Source organism: Cnephaeus nilssonii (assembly GCF_951640355.1).
Source record: "Cnephaeus nilssonii genome assembly, chromosome: 10".
NCBI classification, from domain to species: Eukaryota; Metazoa; Chordata; class Mammalia; order Chiroptera; family Vespertilionidae; genus Cnephaeus; species Cnephaeus nilssonii.
In genome coordinates this window covers 47,061,290-47,089,275 of record NC_137081.1, presented here as the reverse complement: position 1 = coordinate 47,089,275, position 27,986 = coordinate 47,061,290, and the positions used below count along the sequence as shown (strand labels likewise).

Genomic DNA, 27,986 nt, shown 5'->3' with positions numbered 1-27,986 from the left:
ATTATCTTATAAATTTTATCCTTCCTTTTGTTAATCTGGTGTGTTACATTGATAGATTTCTGTATGTTGAACCAGGGATAAACTTACATGATCTTTTAATGTGTTGTTTAATTTTGTTTGTTAGCATTTTTTTTTGAGAATTTTTGCATTAATATTTATCAGGGATGTTGGCCTGTAATATTCTTTTCCTCTAGTGTCCTTGTATTGCTTTGGTATCAACATAAGCAGCATTTCCTCCTCTTCAATATTTTGAAAGAGTGTGAGAAGGATTAGAGTTAATTCTTCTTTAAGTGTTTTATGAAATTCATCAGTGAAGTCATCTGGTCCTGGCCTTTTCTTGTTTGAGATTTTTTTGATTACTGATTTACTTTTCCTTACTTGTTATTGGTCTGTTTGGGGTTTTTAATTTCATTCATTCATTCATTCATTCATTCATATTAGATGGTTTGTTTGAGGAGTTTACCTATTTCTTCTAGGTCAGTGGTCGGCAAACTCATTAGTCAACAGAGCCAAATATCAACAGTACAACAATTGAAATTTCTTTTGAGAGCCAAATTTTTTAAACTTGTCCTAACGCCACTTCTTCAAAATAGACTCGCCCAGGCTGTGGTATTTTGTGGAAGAGCCACACTCAAGGGGCCAAAGAGCCTCACGTGGCTCGCAAGCCGCAATTTGCCGACCATGGTTCTAGGTTATCCAGTTTGTTGGCGTATGATAGTTCATAGTAGTCTCTTACGATTCTTTGTATTTCTGTGGTATCAGTTGTAATTTCTCCTCTTTAATTTATAATTTTATTAATCGAATCATCTTGCTTTTCCTCTTATCTAGTCTAGCTAAGGATTTGTCTTTAAAAAAAAATCAACTCCTAGTTTTATTGATCTTTTCTCTTTCTTTATTTTTGCTCTATTTTTTCCATCCTATTGGTAATTTGGGCTTATTTTTTTCTTCTTTTTCTAGTTCCTTACTGTATCAAGTTAGGGTGTTCATTTGAGATCTTTTTATTTTTTAATGTAGAACTTTATGAATGATACAAATTTTCCTTTTAGAATGTCTTTTACTTCATCCCATAGGCTTTGGTTTGTATTGCTTTAAGATATTTTTAAATTTTCCTTTTGATTTCTTCTTTGACCCATTGGTTTAGGGGTGTGTTAATTTCCACATATTTGTGAGTATTCCAGTTTTCCTCTTTTTATTGATTTATAGTTTAATAACCTGTGGTTTCAGGTTAGATGTCTGATATAATTTCAATCTTCTTGACCTATTTTTTTAAAAAAAACACACAGAATTCAGCTTTTTATTCAGTGTGTTACAAAAGAGGTTTAGTCAAAAAGATCAAAACCCATGTCATCATTATACTCCTCATATTCTTCTTTCTTTGCTTCCACCTTCTTCTCCTCAGCGGAGGCAGCAGTGGTGGAGGGGGCAGGATCGCCTGCTGGTATAGCACGAGTTGCTGGGGCAGGTCCACCAGGCCCTACATTGCAGATGAGACTCCCAATGTTGACATTGGTCAGAGCCTTTGTTAACAAGCCTGGCCAGAAAGGTTCAACATTTACACCAGCTGCTTTAATGAGAGCATTGATCTTATCATCCATCACTGTCACTGCTGGATAAGGGCTGAGTAGATGCAGGCGAGTTCCAAGACCCTGGTGTGGGCGAGTGCTGTCAGGAGTGGTGCTAATCGCTGGGTGAAGTGAGGGTCTCACCCCAGCACAGTCTTAGCTTCTTTGGAAGGACCGAGCACCTTACCAGCTGCTGGGGAAAGGATTTCTTGACCTTTTAAAGACTTGTTTTATGGCCTTACATATGATCTTTCTTTGAGAATGTCCTGTTTCACTCTTGAGACTAATGTATATTCTTTTGGCTGAAATGTTCTGTAAATGTCTGTTAGGTTCATTTGATCTGTAGTGTTGTTTCAAATTGCTGTTTCCTTATTAATATTCTTTTTGGATATCATTGTTGAGAGTGGTATATTGTAGTCCCCTATGATTTTGTATTAATGTTTATTTCTCCTTCCAGTTGTGTTAGTATTTATTTTATTTATTTAGGCGCTCTGATGTTGAATGTATAAATATTTAAAATTGTTATATCTTCTTGATGAATTGACCCCTTTATCATAATGTAATATCTTTCCTTGTCTCTTGTCACTATTTAAAAAAAATATTTTATTGATTTTTTACGAGAGGAAGGGAGAGGAATAGTTAGAAACATCGATGAGAGAGAAACACCGATCAGCTGCCTCCTGCACATTTCCCACTGGGGATGTGCCCGCCACCAAGGTACATGCCCTTGACCGGAATCGAACCTGGGACCTTTCTGTCTGCAGGCCGACACTCTATCCCCTGAGCCAAACCAGTCAGGGCATGTCACCATTTTTGAATTAAAGTCTATTATGTCTGATATAAGTATAGCCACTCCTGCTCTCTTTTGGTTACATTTGCTTGGAATATTTTTTTCCATCCCTTCACTTTCAGCCTATCCATGTCCATAAAATTAAAGAGAATCTCTTGTAGGCAGAATATCATTGGATCTTACTGTATTTTTTATTCATTCAGCTGCTCTACACTGAGTGGCCAGGTTATTATGATCTCTGAAAGCATAATAATCTGGCCACCACTCAGTGTATATCTTTTTTTTGAACTGCCAGGTTTTATTTTATTTTATTTTTTATTTTTAGCCTTTTATTATTTTTTTTTTGAGATTTATTTATTTATTTATTTATTTTTTAATGAATCTTTATTGTTCAGATTACAATTGTTTCTCCTTTTTCCCCCCATATCTCCCCACCACCCAGTTCCCACCCCCCCTCTACCCTTACCTCCCCCCCCGCTGTCCTTATCCATAGGTGTGTGATTTTTTGTCCAGTCTCTTCCCATACTCCCCACACAGACACCCCTTTCCTCCTGAGAATTATCAATCCACTCCCATTCTATGCCTCTGATTCTATTAAGTTCACCAGTTTATTCTGTTCCTCAGATTTTTAATTCACTTGACTTTTAGATTCACTTGTTCATAGATATGTATTTGTTGTTCATAATTTTTATCTTTCTTCTTCTTTTTCCTCTTTTTAAAGAATACCTTTCAGCATTTCATATAATACTGGTTTGGTGGTGATGAACTCCTTTAGCTTTTTCTTATCTGTGAAGCTCTTTATCTGACCTTCGATTCTGAATGATAACTTTGCTGGGTAGAGTAGTCTTGGTTGTAGGTTCCTGCTATTCACCACTTTGAATATTTCTTGCCACTCCCGTCTGGCCTGCATGGTTTCTGTTGAGAAATTAGCTGATAATCGTATGGGAGCTCCCTTGTAGGTAACTAACTGTTTTTCTCTTGCTGCTTGTAAGATTCTCTCTTTGTCTTTTGCCCTTGGCATTTTAATTATGATGTGTCTTGGTGTGGTCCTCTTTGGATTCCTTTTGTTTGGGGTTCTGTGCGCTTCCTGGACTTGTAAGTCTATTTCTTTCATCAGGTGGGGGAAGTTTTCAGTCATTATTTCTTCAAATAGATTTTCAGCATCTTGCTCTTTCTCTTCTTCTGGTACCCCCATAATTCTGATGTTGGTTCGCTTGAAGTGGTCCCAGAGGCTTCTTACACTATCTTCAACTTTTTGAATTCTCTTCTCTTCATGCTTCTCTGGAGGAGTGTCCTTGGCCTCTTTGTATTCCAAATCTTTGAGTTGATTCTTGCGATCCTCTAGTCTGCTGTTGGGTCTCTGTATAATATTTTTTATCTCAGTCAGTGTATGTTTAATTTCTAGTTGGTCTTTTTTCATATCCTCGAGGGTCTCATTGAATTTATCGGCCTTTTCCATGAAATTCTTGAAAAACCTTATAACCGTGGTTTTGAACTCTATGTCCAGTCGCTTGTTCTCCTCCATTTCTTTGGTTTGTGATCTGTTTCCTTGCCTCCTCATTTTCTCTGCTTCCCTGAATTGGTAGGGTAGTTTTGTGTACTAGATGTCCTATTGGTTCAATGGGTCAGCCTCCCAGTTACTTGAGGTGGACACTCTTGGTGTACCCTTGTGTACTGTGTGTCCCCCAGCAGGAGCTACAGCAAGAACTAGTTTTCTCCTCCTTTGCTTGGGTGGTTTTGGAGCAGTCTGACTGGAGCTGCAGTTAATTTGGTTGAGCTGCCACAGAACAGGCCATTTATATGCAAAAGCCGCTGTGTGGAGCCTGGGCGGGTTTGTAGAATGTGCGGGGCGGGTCTCAGGGCGGGGCTGGGTCTCAGGGTGTCACTAGGCTGGGGCGTGGCCAACGGCAATGGCTGGCGTCAGCCATCTCTGCCTTTCCACGTTTCCAAGTCCCTGCGCCCCGCACTCCAGCGCAGTAAAACAATGATTGCTGGGCACACCTCTGCAAAAAAGTCACTCTCACTTTCCGACCCGATGGCCGAGAGTCCAGCTTCTCCCCGTAGGTGTCTGGGTCCCCCACGTGTCCCCAGAAACTGGATTTCAGAGTGATTGGGAGCTTGTCTCCCTTCGGGTTGAAAAAAAAGCAGCGCGCCCAGTCGCCCACCGCCAGCCTGATTCGCGCGCCTCCGTACCTCAGCTTTTCAGTGTTTGTGCTCCTTTCTCTCCTTAGTTGTAAATCTTCCACTCAGCCAGCTTTCCCGTGGTTCTGGGTGGTAGACGTTTTGTCTTTTAGTTGTATTTTTGAAATTGTTGTGTGAGGCAGCAGATTAGTTGTTTAACTATGCCGCCATCTTGGTTCCTCCCCATCTATTTTTTATTTTTATATACCACTTTCTTTTTAAATTTTTCAATTACAGTTGCCATACAATATTGTGATTACATATTTATATCTTACAAAGTGATCACACTAAGAAGTCTCATATTCATTTGGCATCATGAATAGTTATGATAATATCATTGATTATATTTCCTATGCTGTGCTTTATTTCCCCGTGACTATTTTTATAACTGGAAATTTGTGCTTCTTTATTCCTATCACCTTTTTTTTTTAAATTTCTTTATTGATTAAGGTGTCACATATTTGTCCTCATCCCCCCATTCCCATCCCACACCCCTCCCCACGGATGCCCCAACCCCCTGTTGAACTTAACCATTGGTTAGGCTCATATGCATGCACACAAGACCTTTGGTTGATCTCTCCCCCCTCCCCCCACCCTCCCCTATCCTCCCTCTGAGGCCCGATAGTCCGATCGATGCCTCCTTGTTTCTGGTTCTGTTGTTGTTCATCAGTCTATGTTGTTCATCATTTCCCCTAGATGAGCGAAATCATGTGTCACTAGAGATATACTTATAAGAACTGAATATGAGACGAGCAATAATAGTTATGCTGACAGGCAAATGAATCAGTCTGTAGTGAGTTTCTTTCTGGACCAACAGTTCTTTTGAGACCCAATATCAATGTCCACCAGTTCCTTATGTGTACATGTCGGCACTGACTTTTCAGCTCTGGATGGTGGACAAATGGTGGTAATGCAGGTCCGACTCCCTCTGGTTTGGTCTCGGCCGGACCCAGGGGCACGGCTTCACCCGGACCCAGGGGCATGTGGCCTCACCCGGACCCAGGGGGTGCGCGGCCTCACCCGGACCCAGGGGCGCGTGGCTTCACCCGGACCCGGGACCCAGCCTCACCCTGATCCAGGGGCACACGGCCTCACCCGGACCCGGGATCCAGCTTCACCCGGACCCAGGGGCGCGTGGCCTCACCCAGACCCAGGGGCGCGTGGCCTCTCCTAGACCCAGGGTCGCGTGGCCTCACCCGGACCCGGGACCCAGCCTCACCCGGATCCAGGGGCACACGGCCTCACCCGGACCCGGGATCTAGCATCACCCAGACCCAGGGGCGCGTAGCCTCACCCGGACCCAGGGGCGCGTGGCCTCTCCCAGACCCAGGGGCACGTGGCCTCACCCGGACCTAGGTGTGCGTGGCCTCACCCGGACCCGGGATCCAGCTTCACCCGGACCCAGGGGCGCGTGGCCTTACCCGGACCCAGGGGCACGTGGCCTCACCCGGGCCCGGGACCCAGCCTCACCCGGATCCAGGGGCACACGGCCTCACCCGGACCCGGGATCTAGCTTCCCCCGGACCCAGGGGCGCGTGGCCTCACCCGGACCCAGGATTCAGCTTCACCCGGACCCAGGGGAGCATGGCCTCACCCGGACCCAGGGGCGCGTGGCCTCTCCCGGGCCCGGGACCCAGCCTCACCCAGATCCAGGGGCACATGGCCTCGCCTGGACCCGGGATCTAGCTTCCCCCGGACCCAGGGGCGCGTGGCCTCTCCCAGACCCAGGGTCACATGGCCTCACCCGGATCCAGGGGCGCGTGGCCTCACCCGGACCCGGGACCCAGCCTCACCCGGATCCAGGGACACACGGCCTCACCCGGACCCGGGTACTATCAGTGTATATCTTATATAATAAAAGGCTAATATGCAAATTGTCCCCTCGACCAGGAGTTCGACCAGCAAGCAGGCCGGCCAACCGCCCATGTCCCCCCTCCCCCTGGCCAGGCTGGCCGGACCCCACCCATGCACGAATTCATGCACCGGGCCTCTAATACACACACACACACACACACACACACACTGAGTGGCCAGATTATTATGCATTCAGAGATCATAATAATCTGGCCACTCAGTGTATATCTTTAGATTGGAGAATTTAATCCATTTACATTCAAAGTATTTATTGATAGGTAAAGATTTACTCTTGCCATTTTGTTGTTTTCTGACTGTTTTTTAGTTTCTTTGTTTCTTTCTTCCTCTCTCACTGTCTTTCTTTGTCATTTGGTGACTTTTTTTGTGGAGGCACAAGACTATATATTGTCGAATTTGGAACTGAATTTATGACCTGTCTCCTTCTTTCTTTATTCTATAGTTTATTTAATTGTATTTATCATTAACTGGAGGCCCGATGCACGAAATTAGTGCAAGGGGCTTGGCCCCCCGCTGCTGTAGCAGCTGCTCTGCCTTGGTTGGCCGTGGCAGCCGCCTCTGCCTCAGCCCCTGCCGCCGCGGCTTCGTCCAGAAGGTCGTCTGGAAGGACATCTGGTCTAGTTAGCATATTATGCTTTTATTATCATAGATGTGTATCTCTAACCTCTAGAATGTAAGCTCCCTAAAGGCTGGATACACTGTTTTGATTATTTAAATTTTATAGTAAGTTTTAATATCTGGTAAAGCTACTTTAACTTTATAACTCTAATTTTTCAGAATTTTCTTAGCTATTGTTACTTTTCCATACAAACTTTACAACCACCTTGTTTATTCCTTATTGGCATTTTTACTGAGGTTCATATTAAATTTATAGATTAGTTTAGGTTGATAACGTGTATTTTTATGGTATGCCTTTTGTGATCTTCAGGAGTTTATTATTATTCTTTCTTTTTCTTTTTCTCTTGTTATTGTTGACAGTATTACAGATGTTCCTCGTTTTCCTTCCTTTTGCCCCCATCCATCCAGTCCTGCCCCACCCTGTGTCTTTACCACACTATTGTCTGTGTCCATTAGCTATTTCAGGAGTTTTAAAACAATTTTATCAGATAGGTTTGTCATTTAGTGTTTCTAAGATTGTCCCTTCTGTAAAATTAAGTGAACAGATTATTTTTAGGGTCTTTTAGTTTGGGGCAACTCTCTAGGGATCTCTGTTATTATTTTAAATTGTATGCAAAGTAGTGTATATATGTGTAATATGTGCTAAGTTGGGAATGGGATGTGCACACCAAAGGCAAATTTTTAGGGGAGCTTATCTCAGATACTTGTCTAATTTTTGAAGCATATGGTTATTTGAATTGGCTTCTCCTTGTACTCCTACTCCTTTTAAAGATTCCGTAATTTGCAGACTTCAGAATCCTCTGTCCCTTTGCTCCTCTCCTATCCTATTCCCTTTCTTTCTCTTAGAGTCCAAGAATTCTGCTTTTAGTCATTTAACTTTGGTTTGTGATATTTTACTAAGCTGCAATTTTCTAACAGTTGTTCTTCAATGAAACGTTTTAAAAGCTTGAGGTAAACCCTGGCCGGTTGCTCAGTGGTTAGAGTATTAGCCCAAGGACTGAAGGGTTCCTGGACAAGGACATGTACCTTCATTGCAGGTTCCCTGGCTCTGGTGGAGGCGCATGTGGGAGGCCACCAATTGATGTGTCTCTCTCACGTCCATGTTTCTCTCTCTCTCTCCCCCTCCTGCCTCTCTTCCATTCTCTCTAGAAATCAAAAAAGCTTGAAGTAAAATAAAATTTGATAAGCTCATTTTATCATCCTATATAATAAAGAGGTAATATGCAAATTGACCGTCACTCCAATACACAAGATGTCCCCTCGACCAGGAGTTCGACCAGTTGGGGGGGAACCAGGACTGCAGGGAGGGCAGTTAGGGGTGACCAGGCCAGCAGGGGAGGGCAGTTAGGGATGACTAGGCCAGCAGGGGAAGGCAGTTGGGGCAACCTGGCCTGCAGGGGAGGGCAGTTGGGGGCGACCAAGCAAGCAGGAGAAGGCAGTTAGGGGTGACCAGGCCGGCAGGGGAGGACAGTTAGGGGCAATCGGGCTGGCAGGGGAGGGCAGTTAGTGATGACCAGGCTGGCAAAAGAGGAAAGTTAGGGGTGAGCAGGCCAGCAGGGGAGGGCAATTGGGGGCAACCAGGCCTACAGGGGAGGACAGTTAGGGGCGACCAGGCCTGCAGGGGAGGGAAGTTAGGGGCAACCAGGCTGGCAGGGGAGGGCAGTTAGGGGCAACCAGGCCTGCAGGGGAGGGCAGTTGGGGGGCACCAGGCCTGCAGGGGAGGGCAGTTGGGGGTGACCAGGCCTGCAGGGGAGGGAAGTTGCTGGGGGCGGGGACCAGGCCTGCAGGGGAGGGCAGTTGGGGTGACCAGGCCTGCAGGGGAGGGCAGTTGGGGTGACCAGGCTGGCAGGGGAGGGCAGTTTGAGGGTGACCCGGCCTTCAGGGGAGGACAGTTAGGGGGCGACCAGGCCAGCAGGGGAGGGCAGTTAGGGGTGACCAGGCCGGCAGGGGAGGGCAGTTGGGGGGCACCAGGCCTGCAGGGGAGGGCAGTTGAGGGTGACCAGGCCTGCAGGGGAGGGAAGTTGCGGGGGGGGGGGACCAGGCCTGCAGGGGAGGGCAGTTGGGGTGACCAGGCTGGCAGGGGAGGGCAGTTAAGGGCAACCAGGCTGGCAAGGGAGGGCAGTTTGAGGGCGACCCGGCCTTCAGGGGAGGACAGTTAGGGGGCGACCAGGCCGGCAGGGGAGGGCAGTTAGGGGTGACCAGGCCGGTAGGGGAGGGCAGTTAGGGGCAATCGGGCTGGCAGGGGAGGGCAGTTAGGGATGGCCAGGCTGGCAAGGGAGGGAAGTTAGGGGTGACTGGGCCAGCAGGGGAGGGCAATTGGGGGCAACCAGGCCTACAGGGGAGGACAGTTAGGGGCGACCAGGCCTGCAGGGGAGGGAAGTTAGGGGCAACCAGGCTGGCAGGGGAGGGCAGTTAGGGGCAACCAGGCCTGCAGGGGAGGGCAGTTGGGGGGCACCAGGCCTGCAGGGGAGGGCAGTTGGGGGTGACCAGGCCTGCAGGGGAGGGAAGTTGCTGGGGGCGGGGACCAGGCCTGCAGGGGAGGGCAGTTGGGGTGACCAGGCCTGCAGGGGAGGGCAGTTGGGGTGACCAGGCTGGCAGGGGAGGGCAGTTTGAGGGTGACCCGGCCTTCAGGGGAGGACAGTTAGGGGGCGACCAGGCCAGCAGGGGAGGGCAGTTAGGGGTGACCAGGCCGGCAGGGGAGGGCAGTTGGGGGGCACCAGGCCTGCAGGGGAGGGCAGTTGAGGGTGACCAGGCCTGCAGGGGAGGGAAGTTGCGGGGGGGGGGGGGGACCAGGCCTGCAGGAGAGGGCAGTTGGGGTGACCAGGCTGGCAGGGGAGGGCAGTTAAGGGCAACCAGGCTGGCAAGGGAGGGCAGTTTGAGGGCGACCCGGCCTTCAGGGGAGGACAGTTAGGGGGCGACCAGGCCGGCAGGGGAGGGCAGTTAGGGGTGACCAGGCCGGTAGGGGAGGGCAGTTAGGGGCAATCGGGCTGGCAGGGGAGGGCAGTTAGGGATGGCCAGGCTGGCAAGGGAGGGAAGTTAGGGGTGACTGGGCCAGCAGGGGAGGGCAGTTGGGAGCAACCAGGACAGCAGGGGAGGTCAGTTTGGAGCGACCAGGCCAGCAGGGGAGGGCAGTTAGGGGTGACCAAGCTGGCAGGGGAGGGCAGTTAGGGGCAATCGGGCTGGCAGGGGAGCAGTTAGGTGTCTATCAGGCTGGCAGGGGAGTGGTTAGGGGGTGATCAGGCTGGCCGGCAGAAGTGGTTAGGGGCAATCAGGCAGACTGGCAGGCGAGCATTTGGGAGCCAGCAGTCCTGGATTGTGAGAGAGATCCCAGATTGGAAAGGGTGCAGGCTGAGATGAGGGACACCCTCCCCCCCTGGCCATGCATGAATTTCGTGCACTGGGCCTTTAGTCTCTTTATATCATTCCATTGGGCCATTCCATTATTGCCATAACATCCTACTTCACTAAGGAATATTTAACCTTCTTAATCATTAAAAACCATTGCGTTCCTTGAAAAAAGTATCTGTGAACTGCTAATATGAACACATTACTTCCTGCCTCATTTTTTCTTTGGAGCCATTCTAGTTGTCTAGAAAGCTCTTCTCCTGTTCACTGGGGGAGAGATCACTAGTACCTGAATATATACACTTGCATTTGTCAGGCCTCTTGACAGTATTCTCTGCAGAGCTTTTTGTATACCTAGGCTAGCTCGTGCGTGTCATTTGGCCTGTAGCCTGCATATATCACCTCTTTAGAAAAGCCTTCCCTGACAAATCTGATTTAACGGAGCCTAATGGATGCACTCTATAAATCATGTTAAATTTTCATAGAGCTTATTATTCATATTTAATTTTTTGTTTCTCTCTCTGTCCTCTACTCCTCTCCCCACCCAATAGAAAATTAGCTCCATGAGAGCAAGGCCCCTATGCTCCTAGGGTCTAAGTGTCAGGTGTAATAGTGGTTCTTCAAAGCATATTTGAAACCTGGGATTATTAAATGGGTTCCTTGTTATTTAATTAGACACCCTTGAAATAATTTTTTGGTGTTCTATTACATTAAGTCTTTGTTTCATCAAGTCTTTATGGAATACTTGCTATGTAAGATGTCTTAGTTCCCATACTCTGCTCAGCCTGAAATACAAAGACCAATTCTGTTTATAGATCTTATAATATGTTCCATCCATGTTGGACAGTCTTACATCATTTAAATGGGCTCATAGAGCTTGGTTCTTTAGTCTTTCGGCTATTAATTTGTTAAGTCTACAGCCATCTGATACACTCCTTTAACGCCGGTCCAAAGGTTGCTTAGACCATTATTACTGTCCCTTGGGCTTAGTTCCAGGTTGAAATTTTACTCCTTGAAGCCACTTGACACTCTATTCAAATTGTTCTTTACTTTCTTCCCAGTAGCTCTTTTGAATTGATTTCTTTCCTGCACCGAGTATCTAAGAGAGCTTTCTGTGCCCTCCTTTATTTAATCCTCTTTCTCTCTTGCTTTTCAAAGCTGTTGAGCCTTACATTGCATCCTTCAGTCTTTCGGCCCAGTGTGTTTTCTCATTCTTCTATTCTGGCTTTCCTTTCATCTGTTTTCTCTCCTTTACACTTATGTTTATAGGTGCTTTAATTAAATTATCTTAGATAACCATTGGTTCTCTAAGCTGTCACAGAGGCCAGGTTCTTTTTTATCTTTTAAAGGCTCTTAAATTAAAAATGGTGTCATTTAAGAAGTTTTCTTGATTTTACTTAGATTTTGTATGTCCAGCTGAAAGAGGTTCTTAAATTAAAATTTCCTTTTAAATAAAGGTTTGGACCTTAAGGGATAATAGTTACTAACCTTTTTCATAATATGGTAGATGTGGAAATGTTTGGATGGGACACTGAGGCAACTGAAGAGGCTACTCAGTCCCTGCCCTTCTGTCTGCCTTGAGGACTGAGGAAATAACATCTCTCTTCCCTGTAATTTACTGGACCTAACAATTAGAAGTTCTGCCTTAAAAGTAGATAGACTTCAGCAGGTTTGAATCCTCTGAATGGTTTATTTTTATATGTGTATATATATTTCTTAAGAAAGAGCTATGACTTTCATTAGATTCTCAAAGGGGTCCATGAACCAAAAGAGGTTAAGAATTAATGCTTTAAATTTTGGAACTAAAACCAAACGAATAGTATACTTAATCACTTACTTGTTCTTGGTACAAAATTTTTCCTTTTGATCACAAAGTTATAGATATGTTTTTTTAAATCTTTATTGTTCAGATTATTACAGATGTCCCTCTCCCTCCCCCCCCCCCCCATAGCTCCCCTCCACCCAGTTCCCATCCCACCCCAGGCCCTCGCCACCCCACTGTCTGCGTCCATAGGTACTGCATACATGCATATAAGCTCTTTATCCAGTCTCTTCCTGTACCCTTCCCACACCCCCTTCCCCCCGAGAATTGTTAGTCCACTCCATTTCCATGCCCCTGATTCTATTACATTCACTAGTTTATTCTGTTCATCAGATTTTTTATTCATTTGATTTTTAGATTCACTTGTTGATAGATATGTATTTGTTGTCACTTTGTTGTTCATAATTTTTTATCTTTACCTTTTTCTTCTTCTTCCTCTTCTTAAAGAGTACCCTTCAGCATTTCATATAATATGGGTTTGGTTGTGATGAACTCCTTTAGCTTTTTCTTATCTGTGAAGCTCTTTATCTGACCTTCAATTCTAAATGATAGCTTTGCTGGGTAGAGTAATCTTGGTTGTAGGTTCTTGCTATTCATCACTTTGAATATTTCTTGCCACTCCCGTCTGGCCTGCTTAGTTTCTGTTGAGAAATCAGCTGACAGTCATATGGGTACTCCCTTGTAGGTAACTAACTGTTTTTCTCTTGCTGATTTTAAGATTCTCTCTTTGTCTTTTGCCCTTGGCATTTTAATTATGATGTGTCTTGGTGTGGTCCTCTTTGGATTCCTCTTGTTTGGGGTTCTCTGTGCTTCCTGGACTTGTAAGTCTATTTCTTTCACCAGGTAGGGGAAGTTTTCTATCATGATTTCTTCAAATAGGTTTTCAATATCTTGCTCTCTCTCTTCTTCTGGCACCCCCATAATTCGGATGTTGGTACGCTTGAAGTTGTCCCAGAGGCTCCTTACACTATCTTCATATTTTTGAATTATTTTTTCTTTTCCTCTTCTGGTTGGGTGTTTTTTGCTTCCTCATATTTCAAATCTTTGACTTGATTCTTGGGATCCTCTAGTCTACTATTGAATCTCTGTATATTATTTTTTATTTTAGTCAGTGTAGGCTTAATTTCTGACTGGTCCTTTTCCATTTTTTTGGGCATTCTCACTAAGATCCTTGAAGGTCTCACTAAGTTCCTCGGAGGTTTGTAGAAGATTCTTGAGTAACCTTATAACTGTGGTTTTAAACTCTATATCCAGTATTTTGCTTTCTTCCATTCTTTCATTTGTGACATGTTTCTTTGTCTTTGCATTTTGGCTGCTTCACTGTGTTTGTTTCTATGTATTGGGTAGTTGCTAAGTCTCCTTGAGTTGATAGAGTGGCCTTGTGTAGTAGGTGTCCTATAGGGCCCAGTGGCTCAGCCTCCCCAGTCACCTGAGGTGGACACTCTTGGTGCACCCCTTTGTGGGCTGTGTGCACAGTCTTGTTGTAGTTGAGCCTTGGTTGCTGTTGGTATCACTGGGAGGAATTGACCTCCAGGCCAATTGGCTGTGGGGACCAGCTGTGTCTACAATGGAGGAGCTGCTGTGCAGGAGACACCCCTATGGAGCAGGACTTGCTTCAGTGGGGATTTGGTGCTCACTGAGTCTGCTCCTTGAGTGTGTCACTTATGGATGTGAAGAGTTATAATCTGGTATGGTCTCGCACTGACCACTGGGTACACTGGCTCTTGGATCTCCAAGGAAGTGCAAAGTCAGCCACTGCCTGGAGCCACCCAGCAGGAGCTACAGAGAGATATGTAGATTCCTCTTCTTTGTTTGGGGTTTGGAAGTGCCCAGATGAGGCCCAGCTGTGAAGCAAGGCAGGCTGGTGCTCGTGCAGCCTTGGGCCTTCTTTATTTTTAATTTTTATTTTTTAAAAAATATATTTTTATTGATTTCAGAGAGGAAGGGAGAGGGAGAGATAGAAACACCAGTGATGATAGAGAATCATTGATCAGCTGCCTCCTGCAGCCTCCTGCCTCCTGCACGCCCCCTACTGGGGATCAAGTGAGCAACCAGAGCATGTGCTCTTGACCAGAATCGAACCTGAGACCCTTCAGTCCCCAGGTCAACGATCTACCCACTGAGCCAAACCAGTCAGGGTGCCTTGGGCCTTCTTTAGATAGCTTTGGGGCTCCCTGACCCAGCTGTAGCTTGTTTGACAGGTTTTAGGCTGAGAAAGGACAGGCCATTCAAATGGAAAAACCACTGTGCACAGCTTGCGTGGGGTTGTAAATTGGGTAGGGCAGTGTCTCAGGGAATCTTCAGGGCAGAGCAAACAGTAATGGCTGCCAGTCAGCCCTGCAATGGGGAGGTCGCAGCACAGGAACAATGAACCTTGTGAGCACCTCCATCTGGAAGAAAGCTGCCCCCAAGTTCCTGCCCCGATGCCAGACAGTCCAGTTTCTCCATGTATGTGTCTGAGTCCCCCCGAGTCTCACCCGGCACTGGAGCTCAGAGCAAGCAGGAGCTTGTATCTCCCTCCAATTAAAAAAGTGCCACATCTGGGTGTCAGCCCATTCCTCGCCTCCGCATCTCCTACCAGTCTCAAGCGCTTTCTTCTTTACCTCTCTAGTTGTGGTACTTCCACTCAGCCAGCTTTCCCGCGGTTCTGGATGATAGTTGTTATGTATTTTAGTTGTAATTTTGATGTGGTTGTGGGAGGCAGCAAGTACAGGTGTTTACCTATGCCGCCATCTCGGTTCTCTCTAGATATGTTTGTTATACAAAATTCAAAATTATAGGTAGAATTAATGTAGAAAATAAAAGTATGCCATATCACTCCCAGGTAATTTACACCAAATTTGGTATACATTTTCTAAATATTTTTCTTCTTACATATGCCAACATTTTCTTGCCTATTCTTCCTGTAAAATTTTATATATGAAAGAGATTATTTGTACTGCTATGAAATTATTTTCTCACTTTATCTTTGGCATGATTCTATTTTTATCTTTATCAATCTATCCCATTCTTTTAAACAAATGCAAAGTATTTTATGGATCTGTTGGTGGGGTGAAATGGTACCAGGTGTTAGACCGGTGGAGTCAGACTGGACCTGGTTCAACAACCTTGGGTACTTGAGTTCTGGCTAAGAAAGAATTAAGAGTCTAGACTCAAACTATAAGAGAAAATTTATTTAGAAAGTCACAGATGTAGAAGAAATGGGCTCAGGAAGCAAGTTACAAAGGCAAAAGAGGGGCCCTTGGAGCTCAAAAGGAGAGAGACAAGAATACCTCGCCTGGAGGAAGGGGATTGAAGAAGGAGGTGGGGAAAGGCGTGGGAGTTCTCTATAGAGAGATCTGCGTTGAGTCCTTGAGGATTAAAATTTTTTTTTTTTTTATTGATTTCAGAGAGGAAGGGAGAGGGAGAGAGAGATAGAAACATTAATAATCCTCCCTCCCCCCCGCACTGGGGATCAAGCCTGCAACCTGGGCATGTGCCCTTGACCAGAACCGAACCCGGGACCCTTCAATCCGTGGGCCGATGCTCTATCCACTGAGCCAAACCAGCCAGGGCTTCTTGAGGATTTTTATCTGAAGGTCTCAGGGGAGGATCCCAGTAGAATATTCATCAGCTTTCCAGGTGTGTCCTTCCAGCTGTGGTCTCTACTGATTGGTTGGCATCAGGTCAGGGAGGTCATAGTTAATGCTGCTGGTCCTGATGTCAGCCATGGCATTGCTTGTCTGGTTTTGATGCTTTTTCCGGCCTGGAGCTGAAACACAGCTGAGACCCAGATGTATGGGATTCGGGTCAGAACCTCATTGTCCTGGGGGCTTAATGCTTAATAGCTATTCTCTGGTCCTCTTGTTCATTCCCCCCCTCAGGGGGTCTCACTTGTACAACTAGCAAAGGCCAGAGGAGGAAAGGTCATAGGGAGAGTCAAACCTGCAAGACCAGCAATATGAAAGGTCAGGGGGTCTAAACTTCATGACCATGCATATACTAGGGGAGGAAAGGTTACCCTGAGGAGAGGTCCTTGTTTTCCCAGTTGCTAGTCTCCCTGGTAACCTTCAGTACCTGGCCCATTCTCCTTGCTCTGCTCATGTCTGTTTACCACAGATCTACCATAATTTAGTTAACCTTTATTCTATTACTAAACACATGAGTTGTTTCTAACTTTTTTGCATTGCAAACTGTGGTATAGTGAACTTCTTTGTGGATATATAGGCTGGGGCAAAGTAGGTTTATAGTTGTTCTTATGAAAAATAATACAGTAATTAACAAGTGATAATATAAAAATAAACTGTTTCATGGACTCACAACTGTAAACCTACTTTTGCCTCACCTTGTAGTCCTGCAAATTTAGGAATATTTTTGTATAATAAATTTCTAGAAATAAAAATGCAAATCTAGGGTTATGAACATTTAAAATTTTAATAGATATTATGAAAATGTCACCAGAAACTGGATCTATTTATACTTCCTTGTGTATGGTAACAAAAATGTCTGCCCATGCTTTCCAACAATGAATTAGTAAAGTGATTCTTTCCTAATCTGCAAGATGAAAAAATATTTTTGTGTCATTAGAATTTTCAAACATACACAAAGGTAAGGACAACAGAACATTGAACTTCCATATACCTTCACTGAACTCAACATTTATTAAGATTTTTGCCACATTTGCTTTATTTGTCCTTTTTTTTTCCTGAAGTCTTTTTTTTTACTTCACTTCATCCATCCCCGATACCTTTTGCTGAAGTGTATTGAAGCAAATCCCAAACATTGCTATTTCACACTGACATGCTTCAGTATTCATCTTTTAAAAAATGAATATTTCCTTTCTGTAAAAAATTCTTTTTAGCCCAGAAAATTTCAAACACATATAAAAGCAATGAGCTTGAACCCAACTAGTATGACCTTTTATTAGGAAAAAACTCTTGGTGGCATTTATTTAAAAACCAATTAAAACTACATTCTTTTGACTTGATGCCTTAAAAATCTGAAAAGAGTATTTAGTGGCTTTGACATGGCCCACATTCTGTTTAATTAGCATAACATAAAGAAATGTCATCTACCCATCTCTCAGTTTTAACAGTTAACAATTCATAGCTGGTCTTATTATACTTTTACCTACTTCCCTTCTCCTGACCAGAGTATTTTGAGGCCAATCCCATACATTATACCATTCCATATGTAAATATTTATATAGATATATCTAAAAGACAAAACTTTTCAATGATAACCACAATGCTGCCATTATCACACCTACACAAAATAATTCCTTAATATTATCAAATATCCATTAACATGTAAACACAATGTTATTATCACATCTAATAAAATTACCTGTTGAACTAGTACCCAGTTCATAATCAGGCTTTCCAGTTGTCTGAAAAATGCCTTTTCAAGTTTTTTTTTTAGAATCAGTTTACATAGTACATGTGGCTATTGGGTCTCTCAGTTCTATATTACCCTACAGTGGTCCTTCTGCCTCCTTTTTACTTCTGACCTTGACAGGTTGCAGAAACTGAGTCAGTTATCCTGTATGTCCTTTTTTGTATTTTTATTTATTTACTAGAGGCCCGGTGCACAAAATCTGTGCACTCGGGAGGGTGGGGGGTGTCCCTCAGCCCAGCCCATGCCCTCTCGCAGTCTGGGAGCCTAAGCCATTAGTTGGACATCCTTAGCTCTGCCGCGGGGGCGGGAGAGGCTCCTGTCACTGCCGCTGCGCTCGCCAGCCATGAGCCTGGCTTCTGGCTGAGCTGCACTCCCCCTGTGGGAGCACACTGACCACCAGGGGGCAGCTCCTGCATTGAGCATCATATCGACTGGTTGTTCCACCGTTGGGCCGAAACTGGCTCTCTGACATCCCCTGAGGGGTCCCAGATTGTGAGAGGGCACAGGCCAGGCCGAGGGACCCCACTGGTGCACGATCGGAGCTGCAGAGGGATGTGGGAGGTTGGCCAGCCGGGGAGGGACTGCAGAAGGGCTCCAGGGCGTGTCCAGCTCGTCCTGCTCAGTCCTGATCGGCCGGACCCCAGCAGCAAGATAACCTACCAGTCGGAGCGTCTGCCTCCTGTGGTTGGTGCACATCATAATGACTGATTGACCGGTTGACTATATGCCTCCTGGTGGTCAGTGCATGTCATAGTGAGCGGTTGAGCAACCTTATATCATTAGCGGATGACCGGACACTTAGCATATTAGGCTTTTATTATATAGGATTTATTTATTAATTATTGAATTTATTGGGGTGACATTGGTTCATAAAACCATACAGGCTTCAAATGTACAACTAAATAAAACATCATTTGCACACTGAATGTGGGCCCATAACCCCTAGCGAAGTCCTGTATAATGTTCTACATTCATGATTTGTCTGTTTGCTTTTGTGGTGCCATTTAACTTGTTCCTTTATCTCTTTGTTTCTTTATAAATGGAGGTTAGTTCTAGAGTTGTGATGTCATTCAAATTCATCTTGTTTGGTAAGAACACTTCATAAATGGTGCTTGAAATCAGTGCTGTGTGTTTTACAAGCATCACAGAGCCTAATTTTTTTCACTTCTGATCATACAGATTGGTAAGGATTTAACAGTCTGATCTCTAAGTGAAAAATTTCCCCTCAAGCCTTCCTCTAGTGGCTTCATAGCATGGGTCAAATATTTCAGTAGGTATCACAAAATGGTCATTTTCTAGTTACTCATATTTATTTATTTATTTATTTATTTATTTATTTATTTATTGTGGTCATTTTTATTTATTTTTAATTTTTGTTAGTCCTCATTCGAGGGTATATATATATATACATATATATATATATATATACATACACACACACACACACACACACACACACACACACAGAGTGGAAGGAAGGGAGAGAGACAGAGAGAGATGATTGCCTCCAGTAAGCTAAAACCTAGGTACAGAATCGAACCTGGACCCTTCAGTTCGTGGGCTAGGGGGACACTATATCCACTGATCCAAACCAGCTAGGGCACTCATATTTTATTTTAATGAAATTCATTGCTTTGATTATTTTTTTAAACAAAATAAATAGTATACTTGTTTTATTTACATAAAGCATTTTATGAAGCAACATGTACAGAATTACCCTAATTTTGTTTTCAGTCACATGAATGCAAAAAGGGAGGCTATTCATTGTTTTATTTGCTGATTGAGTCATTGCTTTGATTATTAGGGAACTTGAGCATCTTTTCACATGTTTGTTGGCTCTTCAGTACTTCTTTTGTGAATCATACATGGCCTTTCTATCAAATTGTTTTCTTTTTCTTATTTATTTTTGAGAGTTATAGATCATATATATTAATCTTTTTTACATGTTGTAAATATTTTTTCCAGTTTGTAATTGTCTTCTGCATAGAAGCTTTTGATTTATGTAGTTAATTGTTATATTTTATGGGTTTTGTTTCAAGACATTGAGATTATTTAGGGGAATATGTTTATTTTCTTCCTGGTAACTTTTTTCACATTTGATTTTGATCTGTATGGAATATATTTTGCTTATGGTATAAGAAAAATCAAATTTACATTCTGCATTTAAATAATTAGTTGTCCTAAAGCACTTTATTTGTTGTCTCCCCACTGAATTGAGATGCCACATTTATTATGTTAAATTTGCAAATTTACATAGCATGATTCTAGACTCCATTGTGGTCCATTGATGTTATCACATTACCACAGATTTTTAATTATAATAGCTTTGTACTGTGTTTTTAAGGTCTAGTTCACTATCAATATTTTTTTCATTTGTACTGATTTTTTTTCACACATGTTCTTCTATTTGAATTTTACAATTAGTTTGTAATTAGTCCCATTGGGATTTAAATCTAATGGTATTAAGTTTGGTGGAACAGACTTTAAAAAAATTGGATTTCCCATTTGTTTATGTAGTTTTCTCTATTCAGATCTTTTATATTTTTCAACTAAAATAGTTTCTACACCCTTCTTAAGATTATTTCTAGGCATTTAATATGTTTAGTGTGGTTATTTTGTGTTTAGTCACAAAATACCTTAATTGTGATTATTGGATTATGAATGAAGTTTTCTTCATTTTTGCTCAAGTATACCAGTCATGCTTTAAAATAAGTATAAATAAAAATTGAAATGCACATACTCAAGTGTATAAACTTTAAAAATAAACTTCAACATTTTGTATCGCTTATTCGTTAATGCAAAAAGTTAGAAATAGTTGAGTTAAGGAATGCAAATTCTTGGGAAATGATTAATTTATACTTAGTGGTTTATAAAGGATAGAAGTAATAAATTGCAGTTAAAAATATAAATCCTGTAATGAGATTTTCTTTTTGTATTCTAGTGGGAACTTAATTAGTATGGTCTTTAATTAGGAAGAAATATCCCTCAGTGGCATTTTTAATTTAAAGACTTATTAAAACTATATATTCTTTTAACTCCATGCCTTACAAATTATAAAGGAAGAATACATTGGCTTTGATATTGGCTTGCCTTCCATTTATGGATATTGTAAATAGAAGTACTATACTCTTGGCAGATAAGACATCACTATTAATTTTTTTTTTCATATTACAGGTTTTGCAGAAGACATCAAATTAAATCAAGTTCAAATATCCCTTGTGTCCCCAAAGACTTACTGATGATGTCTGAATTTGTGCTTCCAAGATTTATTTTTTGTCTCATTCAGTACTTAAGAGAAGGCTATAATGAGCCAGGTATGTTTAATTTCTTCTTTGTTAGTACTCTTTTTAAGTTCCAGATAACAAAGTTTAGCATTAATAACAGGTGAGTTTTTTTCGGATATCATATTTTTGCAATATTTTTTATAGGATACTGTGAAATATTAAGTAAAAACACACTAAATATTAATTCAATAACCTTGTAGTTGGCACAGTTTGGCACTCTGTGTTCCTGAGATCAAATATGTTTTTGATAAAATTTATTGGCCTTTTGCATATGAGGAAATAATCATTTTATAGGGTTAAAGTGACTTTATTTGTAGTTATATTGTGATAGAGCAGAATTAAGAAGTCCCAGAAAAGTTTGAATTTAACTTAGATTTTTAGAAGATTAAACTACTCTTTCACCAATATCTATAGCTATCTGTCTATAGCTTTGCCCTCCTCCCCCCTTTTTTGTAGGGGTCTATATATTTTTGTTCCTCTCCATATATTATGAGAGTCAAATGGCTGGTAAGAATGTATGGGGTATAAGCAACATGATAGTGTTAAAAAGAGAAAAGAAACATGCAAATTATAGATATTCTTTTTACCTTTTAAGATTTATTCATAGTCTTTCTTAATATACTTTAGTTAAATATTTGGATTTAGCTATTATCTGTTAAAGTTAGTCTGACATTGTGGATTACAAATATTCACTAGTGATGTAAAACAAATTTATTAATTTTTTGTTGCTTTTTACTTTTCTAATGATATTGCATTTTTGTTATATAAGGGATGGCATTTTGCATTACTTGTGGAGGTTTTAAGTTATTTAATGCTATAAATAATCTTAGATTTAATTTGAAACTATGGCACACATTTTTATTTTCTGTATCTCCCCCATCCTTAAAGTGTGAATATCACATGGCAGCTTTATTATTCCTAAAGCTATCATGTTTTCTTCATTGTGAGCAAACACTTTCTTATGTTTACATTTTTAGCAAATTATACAATCCTTTGTTAAATACTTCTACTCTTCTCAGTGTATGTGTTGTAAAATACAGGAAGAAATATTATTTTGATTTAGTTCCAAACTACTCTGTCTTTGGAATGAACGAACCAGAGACCATCTGGGTTATTGAACTTGCCTTCTGTATGATTTCTCACAATCACAGAATACTTCAAACAAGTACATTATATTTATTTTTTCCTATGGTGACATTTAGCAGTTATAAAAGGTAGATAACGTAGATACATAACTTTGATAATTATCTGTTACCATTATTGAAAATATAAAGGAATGAATGGAAGCACTTTTTTGTCTTAAGATAAACTTTATGAACTTAGATTTATGATGTTTTCCTCTCTAAATAACTAATTAGGCTTAGCATAAATTTCTTGTGTCTGTGAAAAAAAAAGACTTTACAATTAAAGAAAGGACTTGAAATTATCTAATCTGTGGTAATGGAAGTTCAGAGATCTTGTGGTTTTACAGTTGCTTTGAATTCCATTTTCATTTCACCCTACAATCCTCAGACCAATGTCAGACTTGTGTTAGAGCTCTTAGGAACCAAAAATCAAAGTTAATTAAATATTTACTATGTTAACTGTATAAGTCATTGGGGCAGATTATAAAGATGAATAACATATACTATTAATTTTCTATTGAGAATGTAAGGCTTTTGGTTTGGGTCTCAGGACTCATAATTGTCTAGAATTTCATTCACAGATTATCTTTGAACTAGGTGTGAGTTCCATGAGGTTAGTAACTATGTCTTAATTTAGTTTTGCTTCTCAGTGCCTATGATGGAGTAGATGCTGAATTAATCAATGAAATTGATGTCCCATTTTCTGGGCACATCAGACCCTGTTAGCTCCCTTATATGCATTCTTCTTTTAACCAATTACTAGGGGCCCGGTGCACGAAATTCGTGTACGGGGGCGGGGGGGGGGGTGACTGGGTCCCTCAGTGACCTGCACCCTCTCCAATCTGGGATCCCTCAGGGGATGTCCTACTGATGGCTTAGGCCTGCTCCTGTGGTTCTCTGCTCTCTGCGGACCTGCCTGCTTGACGCCACCGCAGGCCCTGGTGTCTGCTCTCTGTGGGGGCCTGTTTGTCCTTTGCCGCCAGGGCCAGGAGCAAGCAGGGCCCTGCTGTCTGCTCTCTATGGGGGCCCTGCGGGGGACTGCTTGCCCCTCGCTGCCATGGCCAGGGGCAAGCAGGGCCCTGTTGTCTGCTCACTCACTGCGGGGGACTGCTTGCCCCTTGCTGCCACGGCCAGGGCCAAGCAGGGCCCCGCAGTCTGCTGTCTGCTTGCTTGCTGCGGGGGACGTTTCCGCCCCACCCCTGGCCGCTTGCGCATGCGCCGGCTTGGAGCGCCTGGGTCCCGGGGATGTTCCCACCCCGCCCCCGGCCACTCCGGGCCTATGTGCGGACCTACAGGCTCAGAGCGGTCTGGCTCCCAAGGACGCCTGTCCCCGGGACCCAGGCCGCTTGGTGCTGGCGCCTGCGCAGTGGCCGCAGGGTGGGAACATCTGCTGCATTCCTGCTCTGCCCCTGGCTGCTCGGTGCCTGCGTGTGTAGGCCCAGAGTGGCCGGGAGTCGTTCCGGGACCCTGAGCGCGCAAGCAGCTGCCCTGCCCCTGGCCGCTCGGCGCCTGTGTATGCAAATTAACCCACCATCTTTGTCGGGTTAATTTGCGTATTCACTCCTGATTGGCTGGTGGGCGTCGTGAAGTGATAGTCAATTTGCATATTTCTTTTATTAGTGTAGATAGCTAAGCTCTAAATCTCTCTATTCACTTCTTTCTTTTAGACCTCAGTTTCTCTAAAGCATTTGTTTTCTTTTCCTCGTAAATATTCTTTTTCAGTTACTATGCAAGTTTTCCTTTTCTTCCTCTATCTCTACTAGGCATATATTGCCTGGTATTTTTAAATTGTTTTAGTAAAAACATTCATGTTTCTGAAAACAGTTATTTTTCATGTTAGTTGCTTTGACCTCCAGCTAACACAGGTCTGTATTTTCGGAATATGATAGAGGATGTGTTATTAGCTACACAGGTTTAAATTTAGAACTGACATAATTTTGTACAATGTATTTGATTTTGGTCTTGTTTTATTTTTTTCTTAAATACTATGTAATTTTGAAATGATCTTATGATTACATTTATGTATCTGGAAGTATAGAGCCCTCAAATTGAATGCTTCTTACACAAATTAAATAATACCTATGGTGTCTTTTTCCTCGTTAACCTTTTCTTATAGGACCAAATACCCGACCAAGTCTACCCTAGGCTGAGTGCTTAGTGGATGCCTAATTTCCACACAGTTTTTATATTAACCTTTTTGATTATAAAATACTGTCATCTAAGTCACTATAACTTTAAATGAATAAAATATTATTTTTATCTATTTTAAAGAAAGTTAATTATAATGTTTTATTTGTTTTCTTTAGCAGCTGATGTACCTTCAGAAAAAGACCTTAACAAAGTTCTTCAGCTTTTGGAACCTCAGATTTCCTTTTTAGAAGATCTAACTAAAATGGGAGGAGCAATGCGGTCTGTTCTTACTCAGGTTTTGACAAACCAACAGAACTACAAAGATCTGACTTCTGGTGAGTAAAGTGTTAGAGTAGAAGAATATTAACGTTTGCTTATATTGCTATAATTAATAGAAATTGTGTATTTTAGAACTTAAAAGTAAAATGTAGATTTTTTTCATAAAGCTGGATGTTATTAAGAATATCTGATTTTATGGATGAAGAAATGAAGCCCCCTAAAAATTAAATGACTAGTTTAAGACCTTACAACTAATTTATTTTGAAGTTGGGACTAGAACCCAGGTCTCTTAACATTTTTGTTTGTTTTTGTTAATCCTCACCTCAGGATATTTTTCCATTGATTTTTAGGAAGAGTGGAAGAGAGAGGGAAAGACCGAGAGAAACATCGATGTGAGAGAAACACATCGATTGGTTGCCTCCTGCAGGATCCCTGACCAGGGCCCAGTCTAGGGAGGAGCCTGCAACCAAGTACATGCCCTTGACTGGCATCGAACCTGGGACCCTTTGGTCTGCAGGCCGACGCTGTATCCACTGAGCAAAACTGGCTAGGGTGTTAATTTTTGATGTGACATAATCATAACTATATTCTTTCTTCCTTTCTTCCAACGATAACAATCACCATTTTATGTTTTCATCTTTGGTATTCTAAACTTTTGGGTTGTTTAGGGTTTTATAATAATGTAGAGTTTAAGTTCTAAAACTTGGAATTGTTGAGTATGTTTTTTACATAGTATACTATACTGTTATATAAAATATTTTAGTTTCTATACCTTTCGTTTAGTTCAAATTTATAGTACAATAAATATATCAATTCTTTAAAAATCTTGTTATAAATATTTTAAATGGCATTCTTTATGCTGGTTCATAAATAGCATGTTTTGAAAATTGAAGTTTGTCTTGTTTCTTGGTATAATTTCCATGTTTATTGTTAATCATGTGTTATTTAGAGATAGTCGGATATATTTATTTCTTCAACAAATACTTAAGTACTCACCGTGTGGTTTGGCTTTGGGCTAGGTATTAGAGCTTGGGTAGAGAAGGTAATTAATAAACCTGATAATCCTGTTTGTACCCTTATAAAGCTTATAGTATAGTGAGTGAGATGACATTAATAAAACCCTCAGACTAATGATAAATTGTAGTAAATGCTATGAAAGGGTAGGACAAGTGTATACTAAAGAGAGAGCGATTTCACTGATGGGGAAGGTGAGGAAGCTTCACAAAGGGTGAGAGGAGTTGGGTGGTAATGGATAGGATTAGATTTCAGGTAGAGGACATTTTCCTCTCTGACTATTGGTCCATCCCTTATGCTATAAACAGCATAAAACTGGTTAAGTAGTATTGGGAGACATTGGAGTTTGTTAATACCTCAGACATCTAGCTGAGACAGAAGGCCAAACCTTAGAGTAAGGGCTGGTCTAGGTCAGCCTTAATGAAGCCTAAAACCCTGAACAGTATCTGCAAGGAAGATAGAATATGGAGATTATTCTGTCAGCTCAGAGGACATATAGAGAAACTTAGGCTTTCCACAGATCTGTTCTTTACAAAAGTGTTAAACCAAACCTTCATGAGTTCTAGGTGATCAGGCTATTAATTGAGAGCTTGTCTGGAGGTTCTAGCAGGGGAGCGCAGCTACTCCTATACCCTTGACTGAGGACGGGTCCTCTCTCTGGGGGGAAGGTCGTCCTCTTCAAGTGTGCAGCTTTGGGAGGGACGCACATGGATGGTGAGGGAGGAGGGGGACACCCGCCTAGCCAGCCAGATCAGCCGGATCAATCCTGGCGATCAATGGGGTGACAGATATCGCAGCCAGATCGCCCTCACATCCATGATCAGGCTATTAATTGAACTGTCTTCTAAAATAAAATGAATACTCTTCATAGGAAGATAACAGAATCCAGAATCTTGTATAATGTGTCATTAGAATGTCCAAAATCACCCTGACCGGTGTGGCTCAGTTGGTTGGGCATCATTCTATGTATGAGGAAGTTGCCAGTTCGATTTCCAGTCAAGATCACAGGCTCGGGTTGAGGCTCCATCCCCAATAAAGGGTGTGCAGGAGGTAGCAGCCCATCGCTGTTGCACTCTTACATCATGTTTCTCTCTCGCTCTCTAAAAAAAAAAAATCAATAAACTATTCTTTTTTTTTTAAACAATGTTCAATATGTTATCAAAACAGTCAGTAGAAACTAACTTGAAATAGCCCAGTTATTGGATTTAGCAGGTAGACATTAAAGAAGTTATTATAAATACAAAATTCGTGCATGGTGTGTGTGTGTGTCCCTCAGCCCAGCCTGCACCCTCTTCAATCTGGGACCCCTCGAGGGATGTCCGACTGCCCGTTTAGGCAGGATCGGGCCTAAACGGGCAGTCGGACATTCCTCTCACAATCCAGGACTGCTGGCTCCCAAACGCTCACCTGCCTGCCTTCCTGATTGCCCCTAACCACTTCTGCCTGCCAGCCTGATCACCCCCTAACCACTCCCCTGCCAGCCTGATTGATGTCTAACTGCTCCCCTGCCAGCCTGATTGCCCCTAACTGCCCTCCCCTGCTGGCCTGGTCACCCCCAACTGCCCTTCCCTGCAGGCCTAGTCCCCCCAACTGCCCTTCCCTGCAGGCCTGGTCACCCCCAACTTCCCTCCCCTGCAGGTCTGGGTCCCCCCCAACTGCCCTTCCCTGCAGGCCTGGTCACCCCCAACTTCCCTCCTCTGCTGGCCTGGTCATCCCTAACTGCCCTCCCCTGCAGGCTTGGTCGCCCCCAACTGCCCTCCCTTGCAGGCCTGGTCCTTCCCAACTGCCCTCCCCTGCTGGCCTGATCGCTCCCAACTGCCCTCTCTTGCAGGCCTGGTCACCCCCAACTACCCTCTCCTGCTGGCCTGATCGCCCACAACTTCCCTCCCTTGCAGGCCTGGTCCCTCCCAACTGCCCTCCCCTGCTGGCTATCTTGTGGTGGCCATCTTGTGTCCACATGGGGGCAGCCATCTTTGACAACATGGGGTAGGGCATCTTGTGTGTTGGAGTGACAGTCAATTTGCATATTACTCTTTTATTAGATAGGATGTTTAAGAAATTAAAGAAAAACCTGTTCAAATAATTATGATCGAAGAGATAAGGAATCTTAGCAAAGAACTATAAATAATAAAATTCTAGAACTGAAAATTACTGTAGAGTGCAAGAACTTAATTGACAAATTTACTGGATGGGCTTAGCAGTAGATTAGACAAGGTAGAAAGACTTAGTGAATTTGAAGACACATCAATAGATTATTTAACCTAGAAAACCGAAAACACAACAGAGCCTCAAGGACCTATTAAAATCAGATGACCAAATATCACGACAGGTGAGTGAGAATGGGGGCATTAAAAAACATTTGGAGAAATCATGACTACAATTCCCCAAATTAGATGAAGAAATATAGACTTATTGATACAAGATGTTTAATGAACCCCAAACAGGATAAATATAAAGAATATCACAATACAATGTACATGTGGGAATATTTATGGGTGAAAATGAGCTTATTTTTAAAAAAGGAATAAAAAAGGCTAGTGTAGTTGAAATGAAATGAATGTTATGGGGATAGTGGTACAAAGAAAGGCT

The 27,986-nt window shown here is 42.7% G+C and overlaps 1 protein-coding gene and 1 pseudogene across 2 annotated transcripts in view; one reads left to right on the top strand and one right to left on the bottom strand.

The window, feature by feature from the left end:
• UBR3 (ubiquitin protein ligase E3 component n-recognin 3) overlaps window positions 1-27,986 on the top strand; it is a 185,166-nt gene that overhangs the window by 24,018 nt on the left and 133,162 nt on the right. Inside the window, 2 exon segments of the mRNA XM_079782590.1 lie at window positions 20,741-20,880; window positions 24,281-24,439. Coding sequence (XP_079638716.1) covers window positions 20,741-20,880; window positions 24,281-24,439 — 299 coding nt within the window.
• On the bottom strand, window positions 357-16,907 carry LOC307106505 (large ribosomal subunit protein P1-like; annotated as a pseudogene). Its single transcript has 2 exons — window positions 16,894-16,907; window positions 357-1,646 (listed from the first exon to the last, which is right to left on the bottom strand). The product of its transcript is annotated as a large ribosomal subunit protein P1-like (transcript).